Source organism: Cupressus sempervirens, chromosome 7 (assembly GCF_028749045.1).
Source record: "Cupressus sempervirens isolate cs-2001-9-10 chromosome 7, ASM2874904v1, whole genome shotgun sequence".
NCBI lineage: Eukaryota > Viridiplantae > Streptophyta > Pinopsida > Cupressales > Cupressaceae > Cupressus > Cupressus sempervirens.
This window is the reverse complement of record NC_143124.1, coordinates 903640886-903657631: the sequence shown is the minus strand read 5'-3', so window position 1 is coordinate 903657631 and position 16746 is coordinate 903640886. Positions and strand designations below refer to the sequence as shown.

Here is a 16746-nt window from a genome sequence, read left to right as displayed (position 1 = left end):
TAGTAATTTTTGGTATTTACCATTGTCTACTTGAGAAAAATATCAATGAAGAGGTATGCATTTCATTCACAAAGCTTGTTCGTACAAGCTTCATCATTGTGCTTTATATTTGTCTCAGCATCTGATCTTCTGTATTGATGGAACCTTCAATTTTGTTGTGGCCACCCTCTGTCAACTGCAAGCTATTGGTGTGTTTCAAATGGTAGATATCAACATGTTTTGATCTGTTATTTACTGTTTTTGTTTTTGGATATAACGTTTTTGTGCTAATGGCTTTCCTAATATGGGAAACAAGATGGTGAATACTAGTAGTATTTGGATTTGGTTGGAGGCAAGGGAGAATAATTCATGTTATGATATTGAGTATAAACAAGTGTAAATTTACCTAGCACCAAATATGTATCTGTTCAATTGCTGCCAGTTGCCTCGGCAACTATAAACTACTATTATCTGACTATACACTGTTTTCCTTATTGGATTTAATGCTTTTGTGCCTATGGCTTTCCTAATATGGGCAACGAGATGGTGGATAGCAGTAGTATTTGGGTTTGGTGTGGGGCAAGGAGAATACTTCATGTCACAATTTTGAGTATAAACAATTGGAAATTTACCTAGAACCAAAAGTGTACCTGCTCGGTTGCTGCCAGTTGTTTCAACAGCTATAGACTGATATGATTTGACTATAGAGTTGAACTATTATCTTCATCACAGATTTGGCATGTTGAACACATATCTTGTACATTGGGTTTAAGAAGTAAATTCTATTGTATTTTACAGGATATGGAACCATGAAGAATTTTCACTGATGAATAGTTTTGATAACCACGATGGTGCCAAAAGAGGAATATCAAAGCTGTCCCTTGTGAACGAACTGGATGACAGCATGCTTCTTGTTGCTTCAAGTAAGATCCGTTGCCGGTATGTTTTCCAGATTATTGTGATTGTATGTAGTTTTGAGGTGTTGAACTGGGAATGGTGGGGAGGCCACTAATATCAACTGTAAGTTACAGGTGATGGGAGTGTTCGTGTTTGGAAAGATTACACCCAACGAGATAAACAGAAACTTGCAACAGCTTGGCAAGCAACACAAGGCCATAGACCTGGTGCTCGCTGTGTGAATGCTGTGGTTGATTGGCAGCAGTTGACAGGTTATCTGGTAATGCTAAATTAAGTTGATTTTTTTAAAAATGGTTTTCTTATTCTTTCTTACTGTTCAGCATTTTATTCCTTATCACAGAGTTTTTTAAAGTTTCTTTCAACTTACAATATAGGTGTTCTAAGTTTCTTTTAACTGGCAGTATGCATCAGGGGAGATATCCTCCATCATGGTTTGGGATCTTGATAGAGAACAATTGGCTTGTAATATCCCATCTTCCTCAGAGAGCTGTATTTCGGCCCTGGTTAGTTTGTCTAGCTCTAATTTTGCACATATTTTTTAAAGGCTTATAGAAGTGCTATATAATTGTGAGAAATGCCAAATTTAGCTGCACATAGATATGTGGCAGATAAATGATTTGAGATAATTAGAACAAATTTGTGAGAGTTTTTTGTTTTTAAAATAAGCATGTTAAAACCACTGCTTAATTCAAATGACTAGAGGTAATCCCTAAATGCCCCAAATCAGAAACTTTGACGGCTCCAGCAGCAGATGGCCAGCACTTCTCAGATTCTGCCAAAGGGCTCCATATCCTTGTTCATAACTTTGCATTGAAACATCTCCCAGGCTTTCTGCATGTACTCTAGCTTCTCTTCTTTCCTCCTGCGAGTGTTTGAAGATTCAGCCGCAGCTTCCTTGTACCAATCATCAGCATACTTAGGGTCAGAAAAAGAAGTCTCAGCCAGCTTACCATCCATCCTCCTCTATGTTAAGTAACTCGTTTGCCACTGCAGTGAGATTCACCTCGCTTATAAACCTGGAAGCCTTTAAACATAGATTGCCTTTGTTGATGTGATATTGACCAGTATAGTCAAGACCATTTTTGTGTATCCAGCTGTCGCACCAATGCCTGCTTCCACCAATGCTTCCCCTTACCAGGGTGCAAATCGCTTCAATGACCTGGTCCTGTGAGTGAGGAAACCAACTTTTGTACTGTTTGAACACGGGCACATCACAGTTAAAACAGCTCAGTCTAAAGTGATGAGACATCGTGATTTCTCAGGGTGTGAATGGTATTCTGAGAGTCAGGCCTTCCATCTAGCAAGTTTCTCTACACGCATTCCAATTTTATTCACCCCTAACTCTGCAATTTGCAGTTGTTCACTGCACTGGTCTGCCGTTGCCATTCCTATCCTGTACATCTTCTGTGATTCTGTTATACTATTCTGCATACTTGTCCTCGCAGGCTATGCATTTGGTATACGCTCATATCAGCCTCGTTTAATGTTTGTACTCATTTTGCTCCAGGTCGACAGTTGCCCTCCTTAAATCAGCCCATATGGATGTGCATCTAATAATATTTGATTGCTCTTCTGACCATTGATCTGCGGACACACTTCCTGTTTAGATTTTTCAGCTTTTGGCAAATCCATCCATATTGTCTGCCATTTCCTCACTTCATGATTCTGAAATTGGGTGTTAAAGTCATTTAAGATTGCATTTATCTTTTTCAATTATATCTTTTATTGTCTCCCACTTTCCATGTCCTTGACTATCGAATACATGCCCAGTTGATTTATCTGTGTTTGCAATGCATTCAGCTGGTTTGTTTTCTTCTCTATATGTATGAGTGATCGTATAATTTCCCAATTTGTCCAGAAGATCCTAGATAATTATGATCCAATCTTGCAACTTAGAATCAAAAGCTTTGCCAATTGTTAGTTCCTGGATACATATTAAAAAAATCTCCTTCTATCTCTACCTGTGTTATTCCTTTGCTGATGCACAATCTCAGTGATACAGGAGCATCGAGCTTGGATTTGTGGACTTATGGTTCGCGTGGTTGGGGATGTGTTTGAGGCACATTAGGGAACCTTGTCCTCAGTGCGCATAAATTAGAGCTTTTTTGGTGGCTGCTGGGTAACGTGTTCCTGTTTTCTGGGCAGACTTTGGAGATCATATTTGCATGTTCGATCTGAGGGAGATGGCATGTGCTCTCTTGGATTTGGATTGTTGGATGGCATGTGGACCTATGCCTAAGGGCACATACTCTTATGTTTTCATATCAGTTAGTTAAGCATTGTAAACTTGGGGCTTGTTCGAAGTATTCTGAGTTGCACGGGTACCTCCCCCCCCCCCCCTCCGGACCACGTACTGGTTCGAACCGGTTTGTGGTTCTGGTCCGGTTTGACCTGGGTTCGACCTGGGTTCATTTTTGGAGGCCTGGTTCGATCTGGTTCGAACCAGGGTTCGAACCCAAGAGAACCACATATAAAATTTCGGACCAGGGTTCGAACCCAAGAGAACCACATATAAATTTGCCACATTACAGCATGTTTTAATTTAATTTATGTTGATACATCTTGGGTCTGGGTTGGTAGGCATTACAATGCCACAGTTTTTTAGTGTTGAGTAATCCCTAGCTGTAAAACACTTTCTATTTGAATCAAAATGCTACTAAATTTGAGACACCCACAAGAGAAGATGCTCAACATGTGGCGACCACCATGACCAATTTCGAGGAATTTCAAGGCCTATTTGAGTAGCAATATGAATTTTTCAATCACTAAACAATAAACAACGTTTTATTGGGAAATGTTGCCCTGCAGAAGAAAGTTACGGTCACATGAATATGGTCAGGTGGGGCAGCTACTTACCACATTGTCTATCACTGTTTGGCTGATTATTTCTCCTCTAGGTATATTAAAAATTGTATTAAAGAATATTGAATCTGGGACGTCAGACTGTGTTATCCAGAGGCCTCCATGAATGGTCTTTTTCCAGTTTACTGTTGTTGATTAGTGCTTGGGAGATTGTGCCCAAAGAGATTGAAGAATATTCAGCTGGTCAAAGGGATTTACCTTCTGCAAGCTAGATCTAATTAGTTTTTAACCACGTTCAATCGATTATGTTAATCATAATAAGAGTTTGGTAAATAAATTTATGAAAAGAAGAAATTTTTATTAAAACTTATTGTTGATCTGCATAAACTAATCAGATACAGTTATGAATTTTTTAAATGAAAGGAAAGAGATCTAGTCGCTAGGGGTTCCAATGATTGTTGTGGTTTGCTACTATATTGTTTATGCTGTTTTAAAGTTTTTTGTCGTTCAAATGTGTTTATGCTACTATGCTACATTCTAATTCTAACTCATGCTTCATAAAGATGTATATATATATATTTTAAAAAAAAATATTTTTTTTTACATGTTTTTGTACTAACGAACCCAAACGAACCCAAACCCCTTTTCAAAATTTTGTCGAACCAGTGAACCGGTTCTCGAACCCGAACCCGGAACCGAACCACGAACCGGCAACTTTGAAGTATTTAGTTATTTCATGTATTTAATGTCTATTAGCAAGCCGACTTGTGGCTTGAGGGTTTATTTAATGTAATTTGCTAGGCCGACTTGTGCTTTGGTTTAGTATAAGTAAAAAGTCTTGTGATGTCTAGAGTGAGGAAGTTCAACATGGAGTAGTTTGTTAGGAACCTGTGTGTTCCTTCTGTTTATTTTGTTAGAGTAGAGTTGTTGGACGCATATGCTTTGTAAGTCGTCCCGTGAGTTTATTTTATTATCCCACATGCATAGGTAGTATTACTTTTCTAGATCGTACCCAGTATATAAGAATAGGTTGAGGCCCTTGATGGGCACGGACGAATTTATTGTATTGAGCTTGCTCAAAGGAGGTTACCCCCTCGAAGTGGCCTGCGATCAGTAGATTTATTCTGAGTTCTGCTATCACTTTGTATTCTGTTATTTCGAGCATTCTCACGATATTGCTATAAGGAGGTTCTTCTCATCTGGTATCAGAGCACTCTCTTGGGCTCGCTGGGTGGAAATTACATCAAATTTTTTTCTGTCGTGGCCTTCAGGTTCCTCTCACTTCTAATATCTCTTGTTATTGCAATAACTCTTTTCAGTTGTTCTGTCTGTGAGTGAAACTTTTTTAGTCATAGCTTCCTTGTTTGCTTTCTGTTTCTGCTCATACTTCCGCAGAACGTCTGCAATATCATTTCGCATACTTCCTTCCTTGGCGACCCAACCCCAAATTTTACATATCAAAGCCCTAAATCCCTCATTTATCTAATTTTAGGGTTTGCCCTATCTTTTTCACCTCTCATCCAATCGCCACCAAACTGAGCCACAAGATTCAATTCCTCATTTTGCTCCCTTATCCCCCTTGGACTGTTCGCCTCATTTCGCCTCCCTACCCTTGAAACCCTCATTTTTCTTTTTCCCTTGTCCCCAGATAGTCTCCCACCACCCGTCGAACACCCATTTCCTATATGAGTTTTACCCAAATCCAAGTTTGCCGTAACTAAAAAAGTTTTTGTTTCTCATCTTCTACCCATTTCAAAAAAAAAAAAAAAAAAAAAAAAAAAAAAAAAAAATCTTGTTTTATGGTTGTTACGCGTACAGGAGCAAAAATCATGGAAGAGGAAATTGCATCCCTCAAAACCAGACTTCAAGATCTGGATGACAAAATTCTGGGTCTTAACTTTCAGCAGTCAGCCATGAGCCGAAACCATTCAGGAGATACTGGGTCCTCTTCTGGCAATTTCCGTGGACCAAAGCTTGATTTTCCACGCTTCGATGGTTCTGATCCGACTGGATGGATCTATAGGGCAGAGCAGTATTTCAGCTTGCATAATACTTTGGATAACCACAAAGTCTCCCTTGCATCTTTTCATTTGGAACATGAAGCTCTTCAATGGTTCCGTTGGTACATCAAGGCTAATGTAGGCCCAACGTGGAGCGAATTGTGCACCCTCATTTTGGAGCGCTTTGGCCCTAGTTCCTTTGATGATTTCACAGGAGCACTCACTAAACTGCGTCAAACAGGCACTGTAAGAGAATACCAGACAGAGTTTGAAAAATTAGCTAATCACACAGAGGGCTTGTCTGATGAATTCTTCCGTAGTTGTTTTGTCAGTGGTCTGAAGGATGCACTTCGCTCAGAAGTCAAAATGTTTCGACCTACTACAATGATGGAAGCCCTTGGGTTGGCTAAGTTAGCGGAAGACAAGATTAGTGCTCTACAACGCTCCAGATCTAATTTTGTTCCATTCAGAAATACAGGTTCTCACAACCCTCCAGTCATACCAGCTCCCAGAACTACTCCGATCAAGCACTTGTCGGAAACAGAGATGCGAGTTAGGCGAGACAAAGGGCTTTGTTATAATTGTGATGAGAAATGGTCTCGGGGCCATAGATGTGTTCAGCAAAAGCTCTATCTCTTGGATGTGGATTCTCCACCGGAACTGGAAGAATATGTAGATGCTCAGGAAACAGTGGATGCTGAGGTTGAGCCTCACCAGCCTGAACCTCCTTCCCCAGAAGCTCCACCAGAGATATCTGTCCATGCTTTGGCAGGAGTCACTACTCCACAAACCATGCGGGTCCAGGGTTTCTTCAAGAAGATCCCTCTTACTATACTCATTGATTCTGGTAGCACTCATAACTTCATTGATCCACGAATAGCCAAACAGGCTGATTGCTTTATCCATCCCTGCTCTAGCTTTGAAGTCATGATTGCCAATGGGGGCACTTTACCTTGTAAAGGGAAATGTCGCAATGTGCGTCTCTCTATTGGAGATTATAACATGCGCTCTGACATGTTTGCCTTACCCTTAGGTGGTTGTGATGTGGTTTTGGGTGCCCAATAGTTACGCACTCTTGGCCCCATTCTCTGGGATTTTGCTGAACTTTGGATGCAGTTTTCAGCCGAGGGGCACCAACACACTTTGAAAGGCTTACAACCAGGGTCTCTCAGCATCATCAGTTCACACCGTATGGAAAAACTTCTTAAGAAGAATTCACATGGTGTCATCGCTCAGCTCCATTCCATTCAGATGCAGCCATCAGCAGTCTCTAGCACTCCTGCCGATCTCCAACACATTTTGGACAAGTATTCTGGTATATTTGCTGAACCTGTGGGATTACCTCCTTCTCGTCCAGAGGACCACCGTATTCAGCTCCTTCCTGGCAGTGTTCCGCCCAACATCAGGCCCTACCGCTACCCATTTCATCAGAAGACCGAAATCGAGATACTTGTCCGTGACTTACTGAAGCAAGGTATTATTCGCCCTAGTACCAGTTCCTTTTCTTCTCCAGTTCTGCTTGTTCGCAAAAAAGATGGGTCATGGCGACTCTGCATTGATTTCCGAGCACTTAATCATCTCACTATAAAGGACAAGTTTCCCATTCCAGTTGTTGATGAACTTCTTGATGAACTTCATGGGGCTCATTTTTTCTCCAAGTTAGATCTTCGTTCTGGGTATCATCAAATTCGGGTTAATGAGGAGGATATACCTAAAACTGCCTTCCGCACACATGATGGTCACTATGAATTTTTAGTCATGCCCTTTGGCCTCACGAATGCTCTTTCAACATTTCAGGCAGTGATGAATAACATATTTCGACCATACCTCCGGAAATTCATTCTGGTCTTCTTTGATGATATCCTCATATATAGCAAAACTTGGGCTGAGCATCTCCATCATCTGGAGCTTGTCTTGCAACTTCTCTCTGATCATCAACTCTGTGCAAAACTATCTAAATGTGTGTTTGGCCAGGAGGAAGTGGAGTATCTCGGGCATATTGTTGCACACCATGGAGTGCGGGTGGATCCTACAAAAATAGATGCCATGAAAACTTGGCCGCATCCTAAAACTCTCAAGAGCCTTCGGGGTTTTTTGGGGTTGACTGGCTACTACCGCAAGTTTGTCAAAGATTACGGGAAAATTGCAGCACCATTGACAGCTCTGTTAAAAAAGGATGCCTTCTCCTGGACCCCTGTTGCTGAGACTGCATTTGAACAACTGAAACAGGCTATGTGCAGTACACCTGTTCTAGCGATGCCAGATTTTTCCAAACCCTTCACTATTGAGAGTGATGCTTGCGGCAATGGATTGGGTGCTGTTCTCCTGCAAGATGACCATCCTATTGCGTTCACTAGCAAAGCCCTCTCTGGTAAGAATCTAGCCCTCTCTACTTATGAAAAAGAAATGATGGCTATTTTGCATGCTGTACAGAAGTGGCGGCCATACCTCTTAGGGAGTCATTTTTGCATCAGAACCGATCACCAAAGTCTGAAATACTTCCTGGAACAACGGGTATCCTCTCCTACACAACAGAAATGGGTCAGCAAACTCATGGGGTATGATTATGAGATCACCTACAAGAAGGGTAAGGAGAATATTGTGGCAGATGCTCTTTCTCGCACATTTGATAATCAAGCTTCCCTTTCCGCTATTTCTAAGCCCATTCCCAATTGGTTAGCGTCTGTTCAGCAGGGCTATGACAGTGACTCTTCTTTATCTCAAATCATTCACCAGCTAGCCAATAATCCTTCTGCTATACCACATTACTCTTGGGATGGTGCTTCTCTTCGATACAAGGGTCGGCTAGTGCTTCCTCAGAACCCAGCTCTACATCAGGCTATTTTTTATGAACTCCATGCTTCTCCTTCAGTCGGGCACTCAGGCTTCCTCAAAACTTATGAGCGAGCAAGGAGAAACTTCTTTTGGAAAGGAATGAAACAGACGATTCAACAGATGGTGGCTGAATGTGATACTTGCCAACGCCACAAGGGTGAAACGACCCTCCTTCCTGGCTTGCTCGAACCATTGCCCATCCCTACACGGATTTGGACTGATATTTCTATGGATTTCATTGAAGGGCTTCCTAAATCCGGTGGCAAGACAGTGATCTTGGTTGTGGTTGATCGTCTCTCGAAATATAGTCATTTTTGTGCCCTCAGCCACCCCTATACTGCCTCCTCTGTTGCACAAATCTTCATGGACCAGATATTTCGTCTTCATGGACTCCCTTCTTCCATTGTCTCTGATCGTGATGCAACTTTTACCAGTCATTTTTGGACTGAACTGTTTCAGAAAACTGGCACCAAACTGAAGATGAGTTCGGGCTATCACCCACAAACTGATGGTCAAACGGAAATTGTCAATAAATGCTTGGAAACTTATCTTCGTTGCTTCACTTCCGAATAGCAACATCAGTGGGCCAAGTGGCTCCCTTTAGCTGAATGGTGGTACAATACCTCTTACCACACTGCCTCTAAAATGACTCCATATGAAGCAGTCTATGGTCAGGCACCTCCAGTGCTCCTTCCCTACACTCCCAACAGCTCACCAGTCCAGGCAATTGACATAGTTCTCCGCAACAGGGATCAGATTCTTCGTACCTTACAGGATAATCTTCACATGGCCCGTAATCGGATGAAACAGCAAGCAGATCAACACCGTTCTGAGCGCTCATTTCAAGTTGGGGATATGGTTTTTCTTCGTCTACAGCCATACAAACAATCCTCCCTAAAGCTGAAAGGGCGTCATAAGCTGGCCCCAAAATTTTATGGGCCTTATCAGGTTCTGCAGAAGATTGGTTCAGTTGCTTATAAACTGGAACTTCCTCCTTCTTCCCGCATTCATCCAGTTTTTCATGTTTCTTGTCTAAAGAAAGTTCTGGGTACCACTGTCAGAGCACAAACTACTCTCCCTGAAATGGATACGGAAGGATCCATTATCCTGGAGCCGGTGGCAATCATTGACCAGCGCACTCGCCAGCTTCGCTCTCGCTCCATCTCTGAGGTCTTGATTCAGTGGCATGGCATGCAACCAGAGGATGCTACCTGGGAACCCCTTCTTCAGATTCAACAACAATTTCCACACCTTAAGCTTTGAGGACAAAGCTTTTTTCTAAGGGAGAGGGGATGTTAGGAACCTGTGTGTTCCTTCTGTTTATTTTGTTAGAGTAGAGTTGTTGGACGCATATGCTTTGTAAGTCGTCCCGTGAGTTTATTTTATTATCCCACATGCATAGGTAGTATTACTTTTCTAGATCGTACCCAGTATATAAGAATAGGTTGAGGCCCTTGATGGGCACGGACGAATTTATTGTATTGAGCTTGCTCAAAGGAGGTTACCCCCTCGAAGTGGCCTGCGATCAGTAGATTTATTCTGAGTTCTGCTATCACTTTGTATTCTGTTATTTCGAGCATTCTCACGATATTGCTATAAGGAGGTTCTTCTCATAGTTGAGTGTGAGCTTGGGAAACAAGAAGGTTGCTTGGTGGCTTGCAAGCACAAGTTTAGGTTCTTCTTTGGGTTTTCTACTAGATTGTGGGTCTCAGCTAGCTCGGAGTTGGACCTTGCAACGTCTTGCAGATTTGTTATTTTATTTGCTTTCTATTTGGCCATAGCTCGGAAGGGGCCTTGCAGATGGGCATGCTAGATGTAAATCTTATGATTCTCTATAATGAGAATTGGTGTTGTCTTGGATCTGAATCTCTGTGTTATTGGTTATATTTTGCTATGTGGTTAGGTGTTGGGGGTTAGGACATTTCCTTTGGGGATTCTCTTACCTTGCACTGCATCAATTGGTATTAGAGTTGGTTGATCTTGTGGATTTGGAGCAGAATTTGATCTTGTGCTAGTTATGTGGAGGATTGATTCTCTGTGGAGCCCTAGATCTCTTTGTTGTTAGATGGCTGATCCTGGTTTTTACTTGCAATTGTAGAGGACTTGCAGATGTATCTTTTGGTTGTGAAGAAACCTTGATGGAATTTTCCTTGAGTGAATAGATTGCCGAGTTGAGGCAGGTTGTGAATTTGGAAAATAGATCATCGAGTGAGAGGCAGCTGGAGTCTTGCAATCAGATTGCCGATGTGAGGCAGTTGCACTTTGAGGAGATTCCATTTTGGATTGAAATTGTTGAGAAGATAGTGAAGCTTGCTTTGAGTTGGAGTCTACCGATCGTGAAGAAAGTTGTATGGTCTGTTAGAAGGATTGTTTAGAGAAGAAGACACTTTGCTGAAGAGGTATGTGTGGTTGGTTTTGTTGATCTATTTGAGGAGTGTGATATGAAACCTGCAGAGCAACTTGTTGAGACTGGAAAGGAGATTTGTTTTCATGATTAGTTGGTTGTGTCTGACATGGAAATTGAAGAGCATCTTATTATGGATGATAAGTTTGCTGATTATGAGAGTTTACATATGGACGAGGATTTGCATATGGTTGCTGATATGGATTAGAATTCATATGTTGCTGATAATTTGGTTGAGGATGTACATGTTGTTGCTGATATGGTTGATTTAGATTTCCATATTGCTTCTGGTGTGAATATGGTTTTGTATCTGCATGTTGTTGCTCGTATGGTTGAGGACTCTATTGTTGCTACTATTGTGGATTTGGATTTACATGTTGCTGATTTGGTTTGGAGTTATATGATGTTGCTAACATAGATTTCATGTTTGAGGATGTTAATGTTGTTGGTTCTGATCAATTGTAGGAATTGTTGGTGAAGCACTATTTTTAGTTTGTTCCTCGAAGTGAGCATGACAATTAGGTTGTTAAGATTCTTTTGATTTTGATGTTTGAATGGATGAAGCAAAGATGGTTGATGTGTAGATTTGTTTTTTTGTATGAGATGAATTGGAGTCCTTTGGTGAAGATGAAGTTGGTTGCAGAAATTTCTTTTGGCATCAAAGTATGGAACATACTTTCCTAGCTATCGAGGGAATCTGATGCAAGAGCATTGAGCTTGGATTTGTGGATTTCTGCTTCACACTTTCTGGGATGTGTTTGAGGCACATTGGGGAACCTTGTCCTAAGTGTGCATAAAATTTGGAGTTATTGTGCTGGAGCTAGAGCCTTTTTGGTGGCTACTGGTAACGTGTTCCTATTTTCTTGACATGCTTATGTTGTCATATGAGTTAGTTATCCATTGTAATATTGTTGCTTGTCCTAAGTATTTAGTTATTTCATGTATTCAATGTCTGATGCAAAGCTGACTTGTCGCTTTAGGGGTTTTTTAATGTAAGGGTTTATTTAATGTAACTTGCTAGGCCGACTTGTGGCTTGGCTTAGTATAAGTAGAGGGTCTTGTGATTTCAGAAGTGAGGGAGTTCATCATGGAGTAGTTGAGAGGAGCGAAGTTTAGCAGAGCTAGTAGTTGAGTTTGGGCCTAGAAAACAAGAAGGTTGCTTGATGGCTTGTAAGCACAAGTTTAGATTCTTCTTAGGGTTTTTTTTACCAGATTGTGGGTCAAGGCTAGCTAGGAGTTTGACCTTGTGAGGTCTTGCAGAACTGTTATTTTGTATCTAAATCTCTTGTTAGATGGTTATATTCCACTGTGTGGTTATCTGCTAGGCGTTAGGACATCTCCTTTGGGGATTCTCTCACCTTGCACTGTGTCACTCGGTCCTAATGCCAAGTGTTATTGATGGTGCATCCCAAGTGTTCCGATGCTGCCCATTTTCCATTCCCCTCTTTATCTTTGATGATGCATCCCGCTCCTTGTAATGCTAGGGTTTCCCTTAGCAGCCCCATCAAAATTTAGTTTCCATGTATGTAATTTGGGGCATCTTTACACTATGTCCATTCTATCCTCCTTTCTTGTGAAGAATGTTATCTTCAGTCTTCTCAAATCTGCCCACCATTTCTGAATGTCCTCATCCCTTTTTGTAAAGAGTGATTTTCTGTTGATCCTTGCATTATTATTTACTTCATCTATGATTGCATCAATGTATTCTTGCCACCAGCTGTTTGCAACTGAGGATTTTTACCTTGAAAATTCTTCTGTTCGTCTCTTTCCAAATATATAAATTTCTAATGAGGAGTCACCCAAATCCCATACCAATAGCTGCATTTATTCCTTTGGCCATCCGCTAAAAAATTCATTTAAGTTTTTCTGTCTTGGCTATACTGCAGTAGAGAATCTTGAAACCTATCCCAACACTTTGCTGCCACCACATAATTTATGAAAAGATGATTTGTGCATTCTTCATCTTGCTTACATAGCACTTATCTGGATGGTCCTGTGAAACCTAGCTATTTTGACCTTTCCGCTGTTGAACAACTATGATGAAGGGTGAGTTAAACGAATGTCTGTCTTTGGTAAAATGTTATGATTCCAACTTAGCTCTGAGTTCCATTCCTCCCGATTTTCATATCCATCCTGCATTTTGCATCCCAAATTGCTGAAATATTTTCCTGACTTTGTTCCCCACTATATTACCATGTCTTCCCTTTGGGTAAAACATACTTTCCTTTTATCCAATTCCATCTTTAGATTTTCTGCCAAATTGATTGAAATGGGAACTGATGCCATGGCCATCAATTTCCAGCTGCTATCAAGTTCCTTATTATTTCTTATTGTATAGTTGCATACCTTATCCCCATATATGCTTGTTATTGAATCTAGATAAGGATATATGTTTATGATGTCTGCAATGCTTTAATACCTGTTCCATGAACCCTTCCAAATTTTTTCTGTCATCCATATCCTACTCTCCATGTTAGATGAGGATTAATCAGAGGCCTGCAATAACTCATAAACCTCCTTACTGCAGACCTTAGATAAGGATCTATGTTTATGATGACTGTGATGCTTTTATACCTTATCCCCTTCCAAAATTTGACTGTCATTCCATATCCTACTCTCCATGTTAGATGAGGAGTAATCAGACGCCTGTAATTCCTCATAAACCTCCTTACTGCAGTCCCTCCCTGCATATTGCCTATGGTGAGGATGCGTGTTGGATCATTACTATCCAAATATTTTGCCTGTAGAATCTTACCATTTTTCAAATTAATTTGGCACTCAATGCTAAATTTTGTTTTCTAATTCTCGGAAAAACAACCCCTCCATGCTTTTTTGCTTGCATATAGTATCCCATTCCACAAGTGGCATTTTCCTTATTTCCTGAGAGCCCTCCCTTAGGAACCATTTCATAATGCTTTCCATTGCTTGCCTGGGTTTTTGATATTTCATAGCATGACATAGTATATGTAGGTACCACTGCAAGCACCGCCCTTTCCATTGTGATGTGGCCTTAATGTGGCATGGAAATGTGCGCTAGATTATTTTTGGGTTATTAGACAAAAGGAGGATTACATGGTATATAACTACAGATGCTAATATTCTTCTTTTTTACTAGAACAATTTTACAAGTCTTTGATGATTTCTTTGTTGAGAGGGATTGATTTTTTCTGTTTCCTGTTTAGCATAGATCTTCCTCTGTTCCTAGTCCTTTGGTTTCATGTGTGTGAGAGATGACGAATCTGGATAATATCTCTATGTTATGATAAGAGATAAGCAACAAAACATTGATACCATGAAAAAATATATTCACATTAGAATATTATAGAAGCTGCTTGCCGTAAGAATGGATATAATGCTATGTTACTTTGGTTACATGAGCCCAGATTTATTGTTCATGTGTCCCTGCCTTGGGACAGGGATGCCTACGGGCTCTCCCTATAAGTTCTGCATACTCATAATCATAGTTCAAAATATCGTTGTTGGCAACTTATCACAGAGGGCAAAGAAACAATATATCGAGACTTATCAGAGATAAGTCGGAAACTTTCGTGAAAAATGGGGAACATCAAATATGTTTTTCCAGAGAAAAATCTGTTTTTCCAATCCTGATATAAACTTCTTTTTCCTTTTTGCCCTTTCTCTCCTATCCAAATCTATTTTTCCAATCAAAAAAATGTTTATCTGGGGCATCCTTGCCTATAACAGGCCTGCAGGCGATAAGTTTTCTATTTAACACGATAAAATAAAGAAATAGTGCCAATATTCTACCAAATTCGCTGCGATGTTTTGAAACTTTGCTGCAATAACTTGTCCTAGATAAGTTGATGTTATGTCTCAGGAGCCAGATATATGTTAGAGACTTTGATTTTGATTCTGAAAATAAAGCAAATTTGGCATAAGAATTCTGCTAATTCTTATATTTTAATGTTCTATAATGTCTAAGTACAAGCTTTATCCACGTTTTCATATGAATATTTTATATTTTCTAATTTTTTTTTTTCCCTATTAATATATAGTTGCCCACTTTGCCCTCCCCCAGCTGTCCCCAAAAAATGGTAAAATAAAATTGTAGTCTAGAAATTGCAGTCTTAATGATACAAATAGTTATATGTCTGATAGGTTTTAAATCAAAATGACAGATGTGGTATATCTATTAGAGCTTAATTGAGGGCTTTGCTTTTTTTTCCCTTGTGTGTCTTATGCGCATGCTAGGTCTTATGTACATAACCCTCAGAGTAAAATACTTTCATTTCAAACAGCAGATACAAGCCTTATTTATAAGTGTAGCGAAGCTCATATTATTATAGTGAGAGTGATGTATGTCTTTATTGTACACCCCCTCCCCCTACCCCCCAACCAGAACTGTCAATGGACCGACTGGTCGTGATGTGGTCTGGTAGCTTAGTTGTAGAGTCCTCCAGCAGTAAATAGGAGGTACTAGGTTTGAGTTTTAGCTAGTCTATGGAAAATTTCTCATGACATTGGAGACACTCTAGGAGACTTGAGTACCCAAAATGCGGTGATTGGTAGGTGATGTGTGGGGGTTGAAAAGTGAACCAGAATTGAACTGTAAAAAAGGGGTCATGAAGGGGGCTGGGAGTTCAATAGTGGAGCAGTGTGAAACAAGTACTGACAACCTAATGTAGTGTAAACAATAAGTTACCAACGAATTAAAATTGAATTAGGGAAGGCCATATAATTTAATTGTAAAACTGCGTAGATTTGCTTTCAATAGCCAAAGTGGAGAAAATCACGAAGATGCCTTGGGCATGATGATTTGTTAGAAACATTTGGATGTGCTCACATTTGGTTTTAGCATGTGGTTACCTTAACTCTTGAATAAGTTACATAATGATTATTTTAATCACATATATGTATTTACATGATTATAGGATTCGTATTTAAGTATCTAAGTTGCCCTACATGGTGTAATAAGAGGTATAGGGTAGTTATTATCATTAGGTTTTTAGAATTAAATATTTTATGAAGACTATTAGAGGTATTCCCTCATAGAGCGAAAAAAATGCAAGCATAAGAGCAAGAGCAAGAGTAAGAGAGAAAGATTAAGAGGAAACACACAAATAACAAGAACTAAGAAGAAGAAGAAGACATTGAGGACAATCCTATTGTTGGGGGGCAATGTTATGGGTTGTTAGCTCAGGGCTGCCTTATCTCTTAAATAAGTTGTATAATTATTATGATCATACTCATAGACAAATGTATATATGTATGTGGCATCCAAGGCATTATATATATATATACAGGAGGTGTATGTTTGTATAGTCATGTAAACAAAAACTACATAATAAGCTAAATACTAACGAAGATGATCATTAAAGAAACATTTCAATATTCTAATACCCTCCCTTGATGGTCATTGTCTAATGACCTTGCAAATCTTGTCGTCATAAATTCTTCAAAACATTCTGCTATTATTGAGATCCTCCTTGGATTTGCAAAATGTTAATGACCAAGAGTAGTCAAAATCCGTCCAGAAAACATTAGAGAAAGTTACCCCCTTCAAAATACTCTACAACAAGAGACGAGTTTTCCACTGACTCAGCCGTTGAGATGAGTTTACCAAACCCTTCTAATATCTGCAAAACTTTTGACCATAAATCATCACAAAATGTCCAACTTGATATTATGTAACAAAGTTGTCCTTGCCAATGATATGGGTTGTTAGCTTAGGGCTACCTTATCTCTTAAATAAGTTGTATGCTTACTCTGATCATACTCATAAACATCCAAGGCATACTATATTCTATGTGGCATCCAAGGCATAATATGATATAAATAGGAGGTATA

At 39.9% G+C, this 16746-nt stretch overlaps 1 protein-coding gene across 3 annotated transcripts in view; it reads left to right on the top strand.

Annotated features, from left to right (window-relative positions):
• The window catches only part of RAPTOR1 (Regulatory-associated protein of TOR 1), a 142631-nt gene that overhangs the window by 86510 nt on the left and 39375 nt on the right, over positions 1 to 16746 (top strand). For 2 of the 3 annotated variants that reach the window (XM_089793463.1, XM_089793462.1), the window contains exons 18-20: positions 778 to 902; positions 1011 to 1156; positions 1299 to 1400. In XM_089793463.1, coding sequence (XP_089649589.1) covers positions 778 to 902; positions 1011 to 1156; positions 1299 to 1400 — 373 coding nt within the window. Of the gene's footprint in view, positions 1 to 777; positions 919 to 1010; positions 1157 to 1298; positions 1401 to 16746 lie in introns of all 3 variants that reach the window. The other variant, XR_016354204.1, reaches the window with a different exon arrangement.